The sequence below is a fragment of the Rhea americana genome, unplaced genomic scaffold, assembly GCF_003343005.1.
Source record: "Rhea americana isolate MKP2758 unplaced genomic scaffold, rheAme1 scaffold_54, whole genome shotgun sequence".
Lineage (NCBI taxonomy): Eukaryota > Metazoa > Chordata > Aves > Rheiformes > Rheidae > Rhea > Rhea americana.
Window position 1 is genome coordinate 240,012 of NW_028186690.1, and position 18,485 is coordinate 258,496.

General features: G+C 38.8%; 1 protein-coding gene across 1 annotated transcript in view; it reads right to left on the bottom strand.

Annotated features, from left to right (window-relative positions):
• TMEM117 (transmembrane protein 117) overlaps positions 1-18,485 on the bottom strand; it is a 211,459-nt gene that overhangs the window by 109,472 nt on the left and 83,502 nt on the right. Inside the window, exon 3 of the mRNA XM_085318507.1 lies at positions 14,117-14,216. Within this exon, the coding sequence (XP_085174633.1) occupies positions 14,117-14,216 (100 nt within the window). The remainder of the gene's footprint in view (positions 1-14,116; positions 14,217-18,485) is intronic.

Sequence of the window (18,485 nt, forward strand, 5' to 3'; positions counted from 1 at the left end):
TTTTATAGTGAAATCAATTACAATTCATTGACAAACAAACAGAATCTTATCACACATACAGAGTTTTCCCAGAGGTTCTGACAAGAGATAGCAATGGTTTCAATTTCATAATACTGAAAAATCACACAATAATGCCATCTAAAAAGCAGAAAATAAATTTTACTTCATTTTAAAAATCCCAGATTGACTTCTGAATCCTCAGGAGGAACGCTGTGTATTTCAGGGCATTCAATACTAAACCTGCAACTTCTAAATAGTAAATATCTCTTTCACTTCCCTGCACCTCCTGAGCCTCCTCCTACACTCTTCCTGTGCTCCACTTATCTCCTGCCTAATGAAGAAAACATACACCTTGTTCCTAGACAAGTTTACTTTTTTTCTCTTTGCCTTCCTAAGAGAAAACTATTTTCTTATTTTGGTTATGAAGAGCTCAGATAGGCAGCTGGAGCTAATGAGCTCTGTAGTGGTCCCTGTTAACAGTAGCTGGGGCTCCACTGTAGTTGCAGGTTTCATGGATTCACTCTCTTTTACTTCTTGTCTTCTTCACTCTACTAGAGAATCTATGAGGGTGCCACAAGAATTTTCACTGTAAGCATCTCATAGTGATCACTGTAGGATGCAGGATAGTAGTTAAAATGAATGAGTGGTATGCTCCAATACTGATTTCTTGAACTAGGTTGAATTCACTTAGTTGGATTTTTTCCTTCTGAAGTATTTTCACACAGAACTACAGAACAACACTATACTTATACACAAGAGGTATATGTTGTCTTTGATTCAGGCTAATTGGAAAAAGAATACTAAAAATATATCTCTCCCTCTGTTCCAACAACCAAGAAAAAACTACTTCCATATCCATGTGGCTGGACAAGACACATAACTATAATCCTCTTTATCTACTATCTCTTCTTGCCTTGTTTTAAGTCCTCTTCAGAACAAACAAATCTTTGTTGGAGTAAGTCTTGCTTTTATACTGCAGCTTCTAAACAGTAAAAACAGATTAACAACCAGCAACATGACTATTCAAAACATACAGTCTTACGTGAATTCACACTATTGCTACATGAGTGTGATAGCACCAAGGAGCAGGTATTTCTAAAAGGGCACACTGTTGTTCAGCACGTGTCCTTTTAGTTCCTCTACTGCAAACAGTAGGTAAAACACCTCTTGGGGGGGAGGGGTAATGAGGATGGGAAATAAATGAATACAAGGCTCACACATCTCAAAGGCTTCAGCTACTAGACAAACTCCTCTTTTTACCATCAGGTGTATGTTTACTTAGACTATGGCTGATGCTGGGCAGAAAAGTAGCACATAAAAAAACAGTAAGCCTACCCAACTAATGACCACATCAATTGTGGACACCTATATATGACCTATAGCTTCATGAAAGCATAAAGAGAGCTCTCAGTGGTCGTTTGGTTAGAAGCACAGACGCTTTCCAGAAGTGTAGCTTGAGTTGTAATTGAAACGTGCTCCAATGACAGGGAAGTTCCAAAGCAATCTCATAAAAGGCAGCTGGCTGTCACCATGCTCAATCTCTGCAAGGAGACTTTAACCTTTTGGATTTGTCAACTATTCACAAAAACAATGGGAATTTCCAGTCTTGTCGACTAAAAAATTTTTGAGACATCCACCTTAATGCCTCAGCCTATGGATATGAGATGAAGAGGGGAATAACAATTTCTCTGACTGGGGAAGAAATTGGAAGCTGCAAGGGAAGAACTGTTTAGGACTGTCTGTAGAGAGAGCAGATCCAGGAAGAATAACCCTGATCAGAATTCTCTAGCCAGCATTAAGCAGCTGGATTCTTCTGGTAAAACCATTCATCATCCACTATACTGTCTGGTTTGGAAGCAAAAGATCTGGCATTACTAAGGCAAAGATACCTTCTGTGGAATGACCCTAGTGCTGGAAGATCCATTATCAGACTACATTGCCAGTTTTGGACCGAAAGTAATGTGTGTCAGAGTGCCTGGAATATTAATCACATACAGACTAAGTTGAAATTTGACAGACCAATTCTAAAAATCTATAGAGACACTGGAGACTTGCATCAGCTTGCTTAGCAAGACACCACACTGTGTTGTTGTTGTGAGTCATCATTTAGACATGCAGAATGAAAGCTCAACGTGTGTCTTCCGCTGTCTTGCATTTCAGGACTCTATTCCTTCACTGATCCATGATAAACACTCTCTGTCCTTAAGAAAAAGCATCATCCAAGACTGGAAATATATTTGTCTGGAAAATAAACTGTGAGAAACCAAGCCTGCAGATGTCCAAGATGAAGTCTAGTATGAGGTAACTCCCTCTACCGTTGCCATGAATTCCATGGCTGCCACTGCTAGCATGTAGCTAAAGACAAGCCTTCTGAGAATCCAGAGCAACAGAATTGTCCTGACCCATCTTGAAGTAAAAATAGGTTTAGCAACAAATCTCGGTGGCTGTGTCAAAATAGATACCCTTAAGGTTAGGAAACACAAACCAAAACCCTTTCTCCAGAACTAATAAAATTAGCATTCTGAATTTGAGTGACACATGAAGGCACTCAGTGTTCTTCAGCAGGAAGTCCCTGTGGTTTGGGGAAACCAGTGCCAGAAAATCTACCTATTAATGCAGACTCCAGTAAGAAGAGCCCTTGAAATAGATGGGTGGGAGGACTGCGGAGTGGCAAAAAGGAAAATTGGCCAGATATCCTCACACTTCTGTATCCAAGAACCAGTAGTGATAGCAAAACAATAGTGATTCAATCTGTTCCTGAAATGTTGAAGAACAGAATAAGCACGAAATCAGAGGGTTTTGTTCCTGCTTCCCAACTGCATTATCAAGATGCAGCCTGGAGAAGGAAGAATGGGTCAACCACTACTAAGGTGAAAGCATGAACTTCCTTTGATGTTGCTGTTCCAGTTGTCCAGAGGAGCATAAGGTAAAGCAACTTCACTGCCATTTGTATAACGAGAAATACAAATGTGGCTTCTCTTGGGTCACTGAGTGAAGATGTCTCAGGAACGGCATGCAGTTTCTGAGGTCCTTTACCAAACAGAGAACATCATCAACAATAATGGTGGACATGTGTTCTTGGAAAGTCAGTAACAGGAGCATTCTCACAGAATCTTGAAGTTATGCTCATATATTGTCAAAGAAAACCAGTAACTGTTCACACAAAACTGCAACGCAGACAAAATGTACAGCCTTTTATTGAAGATGCTCAAGTGTTGCAAGGAAAAAATGCTCARCTCATGTGGTTTAAATCAAATCAACATCAAAATGGCTTATTGACTTACTAATGACAAATAATTAAGGAGCAGCCAGTGAACTATATATTCAGGATCAATATCAGGTCTGTAACACATAAACAACAATGCCAGACACTTACCAAATGCAAACAGCCATAAAATTTTTAAGATTAAGCCCCCAAAGTTCTAATCAACACACACACACACACACACAGTTAGGGGTGTGTACCTCTATCTGCGTGGATTACAAGCACACACTCCTTTCCAAGTATGCAAACACCTCCCGCTGCAGATGTGGGTGCTGCAGCTTTGTGTGTGCTTGCATTGCTCCCTATGACCTGCTAATTCATATGGCAGTGAAAAAGCACCCCACAAAATCACATATGCAGACTCAAGGCGCAGACTGCTCCTTGGTGCACCATGTGATGTCAGTCCACTAGTTCAATGCAGGATGCTCATGATAACCAGAAAGGACGGAGGCTCTGTCTGGCCGAGGCAGACATGATGACGCCAGTGGAATAACTTATGCCAAACTACATTTTGTCTGCTGGTCTGCTACCCTCTTCTCTCATCTCACTCTTTCACATTTCCAGGCTTTGTTTATACTTCATTTCAAGCTGATTTCAACTGACCTATTTTTTTAGAAGCCTCTTGGTAATACTCTGTTTACTGGTTAATCCAGCTGATGGTTATCTTTTTTGGTGTTATTAGGTTTTTGGCAAACACCATTTAAGATGGTTTTAGGTATTGTATTCACACACACTGTTTACAATCACATTGCTCTCATATCAGCTGTTGTTATCCAGGCCCTGTTGCCAAGATGAGGATATACTCTCCACACTCAAGTACTTACGACCCATGGCCTAGATATTGAGGGTGTCAGATGAATGAGGAAGATTCTTGCTGCATAATCCAAATAATATTCTTGATACATTCCAAATACATTCTGGGTTTTACTACAGTGCTTGTCAGGTTCAGAATTACTAAACTGACAGGAATAAACACATTGGYGGAAAAGAGATGATCCAGACCGACCACAAATCTGTGTACAAGTTCAAATGCCTTCAAAAATAGCAGGGAAAAATTCCCACATATTTGAAAGAACTCCTAAAGTAATTTTTGCTTGTCATAGAAAGCCGTCAGATAATCATTTCAAGACACTTTTCAAAATTTGTTTCGAAACATATCCAGCTGCTTAGGGTTTAGAGAAACCCCAGGATAAATCTGGGGGCCCAACTTTAGAATTTAGTAATTAAATTCTTACTCCTGAGCTCTGAAGTACAGTTGACTGTAGCCTTCTTCAAAAGAAAACCCTGGGCCTTTGACTGCTATCATATGCTCTACCAAGCGTATATTTTAAAGCCCAAAAAATGCTTATCTTCATGTAATAAAGATTACCTGCTGTGGGGATGAGTTGAAGGAATTCACTGTCTGGAAAAGAGATGAAGTTACAGAGATGAAGTAACACCTTTGGCAATGCCTGGTCAGAATTCAAATCAGAAGCTAACAGGAGAATAAAAAAAATGATAAAGCTGGAAGAGGCAGATAATTATAATCTAGAGCACATGAACAGATGGCTACACTATCAATCAATGAATAAATAATAGCACGATCTGACTTGATTGGATGATTGGATGAACTCAAATGACACAAGCACGGTCCACCTTATATAACTTAGTASCAGCCTATGAGGAGGAACAGGATGTGATTAAATTCCTACCCTACAAACACYTAAATACAAAATTAGCAAGTCCCCCATGACTGAGTGCTTGAACATCCTTATGCTTCCATGAATTTACATGTGAGTTATCATCTGCAGATAGAACAATTAGCTACAGAATGGCTTTCAAACTGGACTGGTCCTTAAGGAAAGGAAAGAAAGGCACAAACAGAAATATAGAACCAAAACTGTAATCAGCAATGTGCCTGATTTTCTGAATGGAGAGAAACGTGTTGCCTCCARTGGTGTTATTAGTCACATTCCTGCGCAATCTTGGCAAGTGARTTTAGTAACATATATCATGCTCCTTCCATTTCATGCTTCATGGTTTAATTTCATTTCTACTACCGAAGTACAGCAGAGTTGTTAGCTATACAGTATTTCAGATGCCAAAGCAAATTCAATTACAGTTTTATTTTGTCATTTGATAAGTCAGTGGAACAGAAACAATCAAAAAGATTGACATTGATCATAATCTGAATTGTCATGCCCAACCCTTGACAGAGGTATGACTTAGAAATGATGTCAGTCATTCAAGACTACTCACTCTCCAAGCTGTCATGGAATGTGCATCAAAAGGGTGGATACTTCACTGCTTGTGAATAAAACAATATACTATACTTAGCAGAACAGTATCTCCTAGAGAGATGGATTATTCTTTCAGTCTAAGACACATGATCTAAGAGTAAACACTTATGGTTGTTCGGATCTCCTTTTATTAAAAAGATATGTACAGTAATTTAGAAACTTTATTACTTTTAGTGGCCCTATTACACTTTCTTTCAGCACTTCTTTTTAAACTGGCATCTTGCCCTGTACTAAAGCAGGTTTCATTTTTAGTGACATTAGTATTTTATTTTCTACCTATTTGCATTGCAGTGGTTTCATGTACCTGCCATTTTCAGCAACATGAACTTTTATAGCATCAAGGTTGCTACTTTGAACAGGCCCTAACAGCACATACACATCCTGAGATAAAAACAAAGAGGTAAATCAATCTAATTTTTGCCTAGTGGTAATGAATCATTCCTCTAGGATATCAAAGTAGATAGTCATGTCTCAGCAAATGAGGACAAGAATAATGTTCTACCTTAATAGACATACAAGAAGCACTTCAAGATCATTTAATATCTTGTTCTCCTATTCTACAGGTAATTGCTGTTTTTCAGGATCACAATGGCAAAAAAATAGTCAAAAGTAAATATCTCCAAACTGTTAAAATTCTTGCCCATGGAGTATGCAAGCCATCAAAAATGGCTTAACGGGACTAAGTAAACATCCATTCTTATTACCAAAAATGGATAAAAAGTAAAGCAGAGAGACTATAGTCTACAGGTACTGGATATCTATCAGGAGATAACATCAACATATGGGTTTATTAAAGTGTAATACATGTGCTCCATTACTTCACCCTACACTGTCTAGTATATTAAAGTTTTATGTTTTAGATTTCGGGGGAAGGACACATCAGCATTTACAAGGTCAAAATGAAGAGCTAAGCAAGTGTACACATTTACTGCTGTTGAGCATTTCTATGCCAAACTATAGCAAATACATTCCCTGTCTGTAAGGTAGGGAAGGAGCAAGGCCAAGAAGGCATCAGATTCAAAGTAAGACTTAAGTAGATGTTGGTACCTGTGTCCAAAATTATGATTATAAAAAAGTACTCAGAATCACGTAACTATGTTAGTAACAAAAAAATGGTAAGAGCCTCCCTGTTCAGCCTAAAAGATTCAGATGGCCGACTATATTTATAATGCATTGTAGTTATGCCTTAGTTATGTGTTACAGCTAAGTATRTGTCTTATAGTTATTTTTTTCAGAAAACAGAGGTTACACCTAAGTGGCTAGAGTGCTTTGAAACACGTAATTGATGCACATATTCACAGTATAGGCCCCATCACAAGGAAATCAGAGACATTTCTGTCTTCAGGGTAACATCAACAGTCATGCTCAGGCCCCATTGCCCCCTGTGCTTAGTTCAGGAATATAAAAACAGAACATTCCTTAGTTTCTGCTCACCTGCACAGTGTGAGCCATTATGCCTACACCCTGGCCAAAGATGAAAGGTTTTTGAGGGAAAAAGAAAGAAATAGTGTATGAAAATGAGGAAAAATGAACATACTAAGTTTTACTGCAGGGAAACAAGCTCTGTCTTCCACTGGCAAGCCACAGGAGAATGACTACAAACTGTTCTACATATTCATAGTTTCTGAGTTGGGATTCACAGTCTTTTATATAAACAGCACTTTCAGGACCACCTAACATTGTTTGGCTACTTCTATAATGGCAGCACAAAACACTGGGGCTGTGAACGGAGTGCTAACTGGCTTGCTCAGTATCAGGAATGAAGACATTTCACAACAGAATTATTGAATGAGGTCCTCAAAGCACCAAAAGATAAAGGATCTCTCCTTATGTTTTAAGACCTCCCAAAAGCTAAGGGAGATGGAGTTGAAATAGTCTAACCTGAATTTCCTGTAAGACTTCAGACAAACTGCTCATCAAAGACTTCTATGGAAACCCGAYAGCCAGACCTTTAGGTATTTATGTTGATAAATAATTGGTTAAAAGACAGTAAACAAAAAGTATGTAGGTTAGACAGCTACTGTAATGGAGGAAGGTCATCAGTGGAGTTCCACAGGGATTTGTGCAGTGAATGCAGTTGTTCGTCTCATTCCCAAGCAACCTAGTACAAAGTGTTCGCAGTGAGATGAGAAAGCTTTATAATGATATTAAGTTATTTACACTAATAAAGCTGGTGGTTGACTGTGAAGAACTGAGGAAGGCCCTCTGAGGAAAAATTCTTTGACCAATAAAATGGCAGATGAGATTCAATGTAGATGAATGTAAATTGAGGCACAGGAGCAAAAACAATTCTAGCTTCACGGATAAAATGATGGCCCCTGAGCTAACCCTTATAGCCCAGGAGCAAGATCTTGATGTTATTATAGATAGTACCATGAAAATATCATCTTAGTATTCCATATTGTCAAAATCCCCCCAAAAATGTTAAGAGTTATTATGAACAGAATAGAAAATCAGAGAACATCATTATATTACTGTAAAACCCATAGTTTATTCACACCTTGAATACTGYGGGCATTTGTAGTCCTCTCCCTATGAAGATGGATATAGCAGAACTGGAAAAGGTTCAAAGAAGGGCAAACAGACAGAACAGTTTGTGTATGAGAAACAACTTACTAGGCTAGAGTTCATCAATCTGAAAAAGAGATAAATTAGAGTAAATATGATATATGTCTACAACAGGGAGAAAGTGCACAAGGATAAATTGCTTGCTGTTTCTTCAGTAAAAGAACTAATGGCATCAAATGAAGTTCGCAGGAAACAAGTTCAAAACAAAAGGAGGTGATTCCTTATACATTTACCACTGGCACTTACTGCCAAAGAATGTTGTGGATGTTAGAAAAGTACCCAGATAAAAGAGGAGATTGGGCTAGTACAGGGTAGAGAAATCCATTACGAGTTTTTTCATATATAAAACTATATGTCGTTTGAAAGGATATTAGAGGAAACTATGATATATGATTGGTTTGTTCTTACTTTTCTGTAGGTTTCTGCTTATAGTGACAGTTGGAGGCAGGATACTAGCCTGGATGGATTTTTGGTCTAAGCAGGCATGAGTATTATGATGTTATGGATGCAACCTGACCTCTAACAGAGCGCACGTGACAGAAAAAAGCTCTGTTTTAGGCATCTAAAGATTTAGAAGAAACCTGATTCCTACTTTGTTGCAAGGGGACATGTTCATTTAAATATATCAGATACTGATATTAACATTGTCATGGACCACATGGACAGGCTCTAGTTCTCTAGAGCTCAGATCTTTATCTTTATTGTTGGATAAAGAAAGTCTTCTAAAGAAGACTTGATACACTTGATATCCACTTGATACACACTTGATGCTAGGCATAAGAAGCCTAAGGAAAAATAGAAGGAAATTAATCTACTTAGCAAGACAGAACCTAAGGGTGCCTCTGGGAGGAAACCTGGAAGAGCATCGTAACCTGAAAGAATATCGTATAAGCTTTTATTTCCCTTACAAAAGTTATCTCCCACACAAATGTGTTTCATAGATACTACAATGTACAGGCTGTCAAAAGTTCAAAGGTTTATCCTGTATATTGCAAGTTGTAGAGTACCAGATTTAGATCTCACTGAGGATGTCCACCAGAGGGGTGAATCAGTCACAGGTCTAACTAGCTGCAGTCAAATCAGCCACTTAAGACATTAGTCTCATAAGATTGGAAAATACAGAAGCCTCCTTCACCACAGGATGAAAATAAAAAATGACAATGAAAATAAAAACTGATAAAGAAATGAGAATGAAAAGAACAAAAGCAAATCTCAGTCTTTCAGCACCAGCAGAGTCAGAACACAGAGCACGGTCAGATTTGTCCTCTGGAATCACAAGCCCCAACACTTGGTTCATTTGCTTAGGTAAGTGTATTTCCTGAGGTAAGTGTATTTCCTGGAGTTTTTTCAGCTAACACTGGAAATCTCACAAAAGAGAGAATCTCTCTCACAGCTCTCTGAAAGAYAGCAGCATTCTACCACAAGTTATATGTGGTGATGTACTGCCATGATTCTTCAGGTGCCCCTAGGGGTGTAGATCTGTTGCCTGGGAAACTTAATACAAGCTCAGGCAGCTTGCATCACTTCCACTGATGAGGAAGAGTATGTGTGGATTCATCACKCAGTAGTAACCTTTTCAAATCCCAACACTGCCTTATGTTGGAGCTCTCCTATCTCCATATCCACCCATCCAAGAGGGTATGTGTCTGTGTTAGTCCTGGATAGTAAGTGGAACAAGTAGTGACCTATCATTCTTCCAACTAGTCTGTACTGCTAGTACTACTTCCCACTGGTTCCTCTGCTGGGGGTGGTGAAAGACAGAAATGGTTGGAGGATTCATGGCCTCAGGCAAGAGAAGAGTCAAACTGAAGCCAAGCCACAATGCCCCTGAAGCATTCATGGAGTTCAGCATCAGCTTCTGGTTGAAGTTCAACATTTCACTTTTTCAGCTTTTGACAGCCCTTGTAAGCAGGGTCTAAGGAAGATGTAATTAACTTTACTGGATACTTCTATCATTTAGACTCATKCACATGTATGTAGGGCTTCTAGGTAGGGATATGTCTTTCATCCAAATAGCAATGTCAGTTGGTGTGCAAATCTCTGYGTGTAGTATGAGCATCATTCATAGCACAGGGCCTGTATGTGATCTTCAGAGAGCTCACAAAACCATCACCTGAAGCAGAGAACAACAGTATTGGTAGKCTAAAAGCTAACAATGTTTGGAAAGAAGCAGGAAAGCAGGGTGTTCTACCTCATCAAGAAGCTGTGAAGAATGGAGGAGACTCTGGGTTTACTGTCCTCTAGAGCAATGCTCACACCATCCACTCTGGAAGGCATATTCTTGAGCAGATCTTACCTCACATGCTCAGGATTGGGCCCCTCAAAAAAATACAGCTGCTGCAGGTTGTTCATTTTTACAGATATGGTCAGAAGYCTACCCAACGCTAATCATCAGAGACTTTGCCCTGGAATCAGTTCCTTCCTCAGTCTGCTCACTTGCTCCCAGAAGAAGGCCCTCGTTGCCAGTTTATAGGCTGTCTGGGTGAAATCCAACATTTTTTCAAAGCCATCCTACTGTGCCAAATCCTGTGGTTTCTGTCTCAAAAGCACTCTTCATGAGAACAGAATGCACATTTCATGAGTGCAGGAGAGCATGTCAAAGCAGGTGCAGAATATACTTTCCTGGCTGCAAAGATGAAAAAGTACAGAGAGAGAGTGTTTTGAACCCATTCCCCGCTTCGCAGTCTTATTTAGAACATCTAACACTTCCTACAGACTTCAGAAAGGATGATTAGTAGTCCTAGAAACTCCTATCAAGAGATACAAAGGAAGAAGCTCCTTCCCACACTCAGTCCCTATGCAGCTACAGTGTGGCCCCATTTCCATTACGCACAACAGGAAGAAAATAACTGATTTTATTGGGAATTCAGTCACAACCTCTCACCAAACTAGCCAGTGAGCTAAGAAGTGGTGATGGGAGTGGCTCACCTCTGCCTTTTAAATCCAAAACAGCAATTCAAAACATATTTTCCCATTTCAAGTACTTTCCTGATTTAATAAACCTCTTGCTGTACTAGGGCAGTATTATTTTTCACTGATTACTGATTTTGAAAATTGAATCCTATCTGTTTTGCTTTATCCTTGCTTACTTTCAAAGTTCCCAAATACAAGCTTAATTCCAGTAGGGTTCAAATATGTTGAAGGCAATATCCACTTTTTCATCGTCTGCTTTACACTGTAAGGATGGGTGACTTCTCGGTAGAAACTGCTTAAAAATTGCAAAATATAACCACTGCAGTGAATGTGAAAATATGTAAAGGTTCCATGATGGCTTTTTTTTTCCCCAGATAGGATTAGAGTACTTCACAGCRAGTAACAATCCCAGAGATTACTTGATTCACTTTGATATCACTTCCATTCTGGGTTTTACAYGCAGAAAGTCAAACAAATTCAAATTCTATAAACAACATAATAATTTATTTTCATATGGAATAGGGTTATTGAAGTTAGGGAAAGATTAAGTCACTTTGCAGTGATCTAAGTATCAAGTTATGTGACCACATGACCAACACTCAGGCTGTGTGGGTGGCTGGCACGAAGGCATGTGCTGTCTGCCCTCCTCTGCTACTAATACCCACCTTGCTGACATTTATGCTTTTTTTTTTCACTTTTCTCTGATCTGCTCCTACCTTTATCCTTCTTTTTATGAGCAGTCCAGCAGACACAAGCAAATAAGATACAGTTTTAAAGAGGACCGGGGCTGGGAGCAGTAGTAATTGATGGGATGGGGAAAGGTATCTATTGGTGCTGGAGAGAGAATTGGCAGGGTGAGGGATCCTATATCCCAAAGAAGAGGGAAGAAGAACAGTAAAGATAATATTGGTGGGAAGATATGTGTGGAAGGAGAGAAACAATAGCAAGCATAATTTCTGTRAACCCCTCTTCCCTATCCAGAGCCTCTTAAAACTTCATCGAGTTTCCTAACTCCCTCCTTCACAACCACCATGCCTCTTAATTCCCTTCTTGCTTCCTAAGCACTTCCTAAAACTCATTGATCCTCCTAGGCCATAGTYTATGCTCTTTCTAAAAATTAACAGAATGAGCCTAGTTTACAACCAAGCTCCTCTTCCCAAACTACTCCGGCCAAAACCCAGCCTTCCCTCTAGTTCTTCAGTGACAACACAATCCAGTTTTGCCTCCGTTGCTCAGAGGACCCAGGAGGGTTTTGAACACATAGAAAAGGATCAGGATTCTAATATCCCTTGAACTCAGCAATTTCCATATCACTTGAAGCCTTATATGCYTTAAACAGTGCTGCATGTTTCATTGTGACAATTGTTTTTCAAGGAGATGAAGAAAATAGGAACTGAAAAATTGGAATGTTTCCGAAGGCAGTGTAAGCAATACAAAATCTGCCTCTGGAGCCCGAAGTTACATATATACGATGAACATGACCCCTCTCAATTCAATTTAGCTCATCAATCACCTTTCCCTGTATATTTGTATAAAGCTGTGGAAGCCCATAAAAAAGGGTGAAGTTAATAGTATTCAGAAGTAGCCATGAATTTTACTACTTATTTGCTAGAAATTCACATTAATTGATAACATCAGTCAATGCACCAATTCTACAAAGTCCTTACTGTGAGCTTGTTTGGACAGATGATTTGCTATGTGCTCAATTTTCATGGCCACCATTTTGCAGAATATAATTCGTCTTGGAGAAGCCAGTGACACATAGTGCATGATATATTGAAAAAATCCTTGATGTTCGTTATTTTTCYTTGCCTTTTGTTCAGTAAGCTCCAAATATGAAATATGTGGAGGATAAATTGAGAGAAACTCAAACGACTCTTCTACAATTACTCCTATAGTCTTARAAGACTTCAGTCTTACAATCTTATGGTCATTCCTACTTCAAACTKTTCCTATAGTATTTTCTCCTAACACATACCACAGTCTTGAAATTCATCCACCTTGACTGAGATTGCTGCAGTCACTGGCTACATTTTACAAATGCTGAGAATTTTTCAGTTAGTGCAAATGTGATATATGATAAACATTCACTATCAAATAATGTTCTCTRTGTAAAATATAACAAAATCTTCCAAAATTATGTTGATTATTCTAACAAASTTAGGTGTCAGTGAATCATTAGAAAAAAGAACAGAGATTAATTTAAACCAATTCTGTACTCTTAAAAATCATACACTTCTCTCTCAATTCAAATTAATGTCCTACTGACTTCAGCTACTAATGTCAGTCATAGCTGTTAAAATTATTACCTAATTTAATCATAAAAATCTAATCTTACTAAAAAAGAAACAAAAAATGCATTCACTTTTGATTACTTCATGTTTAAAAAATGCTTTTCCTGAACAATCAAAACACATCTGCACATACTTCATTTTGTTCACAACTAGCTGTCATTTGCTGGTTTATTTTGACTACATAGATCTTCAGTACTTCAGGAGAGTGCCTTTGTAAAGATTGTAATTCAAGTGAAAAGCAGCTTCATGAAAACGTTTAATCTTATATAAAAGTTTATTCTTCTAATATCCTAAATTAGAGACAAACTTAATCTGAAAGTTTCACTTCAAACAGATTGTATTCAAGTTCTGAGATGTAACTGGCTTGCTTTCTCTCATCCCCATCCTTCCTGATTACATCATTCAGAARATTTTTCTTCTTTTCTCCTTTTCTCTAGACATGTTTCACCTGAGTCATTATTCTGCTTTATTGTATGTCAAGTCATGACACCAGTTCATAACAAAGGAAGGACAGTTCTGTCCTTACAGAAGTCAGTGGAGAAGTTCCCACTCACAGTAGAAGGAACAAAGTTGTACTCTGATTAACTGAACTCTCTTGGACTCCCAGCTGACTACATAACCCACATTATACCATCTTGCCTTCGTTAACTCTACTTATCTGGGTTGAAACACGAGTGTTACTTCAAGACATTCAGGCTTCTCCCTCCTCTTCTCCTCCCATCTCCTCTTTTGCTCGAAACCAACAAACATATTCCTTTAGTTTTTCTTTTAAAATGTARTAATATTGTATTTCTTACCATCCATGCCGTGACAAAATCTCCCATCCAGGTCCCCACTGCAGCTACCTTCATAAAATTTTCATTCCTGATGCCCATGAAGTCTGTTATAATGTATGCACTGTGGGAACAAGAACGCAGACTGTAAGCTACACACGTTTGCTTGATTCAGTTATAGAGAATTTGCTTTAGTGACAGAATTTATGATTAACTGTGAAAAATTTCTCATTTCTTGCATAATCACTCGTCCTGCTAGGTCTAAGTGTTGACATAGTACTGAACCTGGATGGGTCAATTCCAGTTAGAAATGGAAATGTGAATCTGATTTTACAATCCATGCCCATTTTGAAGGGGGTAAAAGAAAGACAGGCAAAGGCTTTAGGATTAGGTAAATCTGCTAGAAATATAAACTATTTTACATTTTTTAACTCTTGCTGAATACAAATGGAATTTCAGCACTCACTGAATCCGTGATTTTTCAAACTCTTTATAAAGAAAAATTAAGATCTTTAACTTTTCTTTATAAACTTAACTGAGCCACTCAACTTTTAACTCTACCAGTTATGTAACCACATGTTTTCTAATACAACATTGCAGCCAAGTTCTGCAGAATTTTACTGTGCTGGATTAACATTCTCTTGGGCAACAGGTAGAGCTTTTAATATATTCATTTCCTTTGCTAAAGTCTTTCGTAGTTTTTAGGAAGACATCATCCTCCTCAAGACCTAACACACTGAATAACAGTATCCCTTATATTTTAATTTCTCAAGTGGAATCTGTTGTTTTCAAGACACAGATTTCACAGACTGTGAATACAGCTTATATAACGTTATGCATATTTAAGGATGTACCCAACTGACCCAGTTGCATGTAACAACTTCCTTGAACAGTGTATTATCCATTWTTCAAGTCTTACCATTCTTATGTACCAGGTCTAGGAGCAACTGGATTCGTGCGAGTTGATCCCACTGTCTTCAGCAGTTTTAACAAAACCTAAAGATTTTGTCAAGATACAGGATCTTGCTGGCACAAATCCATGCATCGTTCTGTATAGCTGCTTAGAAGCAATTTAATATTCTCTGGAGCAGAAAGCATCAATGTAGAAATAGTAATAGGAATTAAATTCACTACTGTTTTGTTAACTATTAACATACATTCTGTGTCCTAGGCTCTGCAGGATTATTTTCATTTCAAAATACAATGAGTAATTCTGTGTTTTTCAAAATACGCATTTTGGGCTCCAAAAATGAGAAAAAATATATTTTTAGTTTTCAAGTTTTATTTTAARAATAAATACAAATAGCTGCCATTTTAAGAAAAAGCATGCTTGCCTGATGATACATTACCGGGATATATAGTTTAACAGTATCAGAAGTAAAATTAATTCTATCACGCAAAAATCCCCACTTTGAAGGCTACAATACTTTCAAGCTTTAGCTGGTGATTACAGCTTTCTTATTTAAACAGTTACTCTACTTCTGATCAAAGACTCATGTCCGCACCTTGCAGGAGGGCTAACAGCTGTTGGGCTCCAGTTAAATTTCATAGTCAGAGTTGTTTGTCAAAAGGCTTCTGTTTGCTTTGGCATATTTAAATCCTGTASCATGGTACATTCATACAGCATGGGAAGCCCAAGCTACAGAAACATTCTGAGTAGAAAAATACAGCAGTTAAAGCTCATAACGGAGTAAAAAGCTCTTTAAAAACATAGAGGATAACTGAATAATTAAAGGCTGAGGAGTCAATACTTGCAAATGCTATARGTAAAGGACAAGTTTGTGACTGAGATTTGAGAGTAAAACTAGAAGCTGCCAAGTAAAGGGAATCACTCTTTCCAGGCTAAAGCCTATGAATGGTAGAACAAGACTTTGACACAATAGCATACAACAGAAGGACCAAAAGACAAGGAAAAGAAACTTGAAAGAGAAAGACACATAGTTCTAAAAAAACAGTCCAAAAAATGCTATCATAGGTTGCTGCCTATATTCATGTTGTTGCAAAAGATAATAACAGGGAACTGAAAAAAATACATGTGTTAGATCACTTTTCTGGACTTAGCAGCRGAGTGTGCACAGCACAAGAGTAAAACAAGCGCTATCTCAGAGAAATTTTTCAAAGAAAAGAAAATTTCAAAGAGATTTCTTCAAATAAGAGCGACACTAGCAGCTGACAAAATGACTAACAGCCTGAAAGCAAAAGGACACTTTTTAAAAGCTGGATACAGACGTACAAGCCACTGTGATGCTACCAACATTATTACATGTACTAGAGSAAAAGTTATGGTTGAAGCTCAAGGCTGAGGTGATGTCTTCCTGCCCATCACAGGAAATTTAAAGGTGGAATTTAGCTTGAGGCGGAACACTTAAGTTTAAGCGTAAGCAATGGATCCAAACTCCCAATGCAGCCCTAGTCAGTACAATAAATGGAAACCAGAGCTTGATTCATCCTTACCCTAATGTAGACATGCTGGATAAAGGAATCAGTTGCCTGATGTTACTGAAGGACAGCTAACACATCGAAGCTTCTCATGTACCAAAAGGCACTGTGAAAGCTAGGTGACTAAGTCATTTTCGGTACTGTGAAATATCCTGGCCTCCAGCTGACAACCCCAGAGGRTATGGATCTCTTGTAAGTCCTGTGACATAYYTGACAGCCTAGACACATCYGATGTTCCTATAAATGAGGGCTTARACACTTAGGCCAAGATTCAGCTGCCAAAATGCAGGCAACTAATGCCATTTCAAGCACACTGATGCATGGCCTTACATTGCCTTCAGCTGGCCTTTTTACACACTCTAGGGTATCCAAGGCACAGGGCTGGCATACGCAGTGTTCTATACAGACTCTGCAAGAGCTGCAAGCTCTCCTGAAAGGAAGAAGGCCCAAATGTTTCTTATTGTGCCCAAGAAAAAGTSTGTACATGTCATCTGCATTCTGATATGTGTGTTTCTGAGGCAGTTTTATTACTTTGCATTCCAGCTAAATTGCTAATTATCTATATTGAATTAAGCTTCCTTGGTACACCTGATAAAGTGAAATGACTTGACAAGGGCCAACAGGTGACAGCATGGGAGTTTATGCAGTCTGCAGAGAAATACTCAGACACATCACCACAAGCTTCCATTACTCTTAATCTACCACAGGTAGAGTGTCGAAATAACTAAAAATATACATAAAAGAGTGCATACACAGTCCCTGATCCATACTTTGCACTCTAGAATGACAGAATGGCAAATGGTAACATTTTGTTCAGCTGAAAATCCATGCCTCTGCTGTTAGAAACTGAAGTCAGAGTCACAGGGAATCTGTAAGATACACAGAGACAATAAAACCTGCCATCCTATTAACCGGCACCTCATAAGGAAAATGACCTACTGCACAGCCACCTGCAAACAGCACAATAGCAAGGCCATGCACTTACTAGCCTTCCCCCGTGCACACTGTGCCAATACAGGTGAAGCTTCTACGACCCCAGAATGGAGCAAATTAAGAGACAGTGAACCAATCTTTTGCTTAACCAGGTGTCAAAGAGGTAACGGCCTTGGGAGGCTCAGAAGGCTAGTCTCCAAGAATGATACAACCAGAATTCAGTAACGGCTTGACCACAGTAGGGCTTCCTTGGGATGCCTCCGTGGCACAGTGCAAAACACCTGAAACCGATGGATTGATGCTGTAACTGAACGCTGCTGGTTGGGAACTTGTTTACACAAGTTTTTGAAATCAAGAAACAGAAACGTGATTCTGAAAAGCTCTGCTCACCAGCCTATGGACCTCAGGGCTGCCTAACCTGCACTGGGGACTTGACTTTTAAAGCTCCCAGGTCATTTAAAGTTCTGCTTCCAGGCATGTACAGGGGCAGCTCTCCACAGGAACAAGTAATTTGGCTTCTAGCTCACTTTCTATATTGATAGAGATCCATAAAGTGGTTACTCCTCCACTTGGCTTGCCTGAAGAGCTCCATTTGTGAAGTGTTTTGCGAGTTCAACTACAAGACAAGGCCACTGAAAAATGCAGTAAACAGCATGTTTGTTTATTAACACAGAGGACGTGAATGCATCAAACAACTGGCAGTGAACACACAAGATCAAATTCCAATTCCAAGGACCACCTGTTCAGTCCCTTACCAAGTTATAGAACTGTCTCACTGTCAATCCCAATGAGAAAAGGTGATGATTAACTCCAACTAGGACAGTAGCTTTGTGTGCATGACACTCCCCAAGAGGATAAGAAATGTGGGTTTCAACCTCCTTTAGGTGAAGGGGAARGGAAACCCTTAACTTTAGTGTCTCATGTGAGTGTTTCAATTGCTGGATTAAAGAAGGAGCACTCCTTTTCATTGTTCAAAAATAAGAGAAGAGTTCTCTTTCCTCTCGTTTTAGAGAAATGAAAT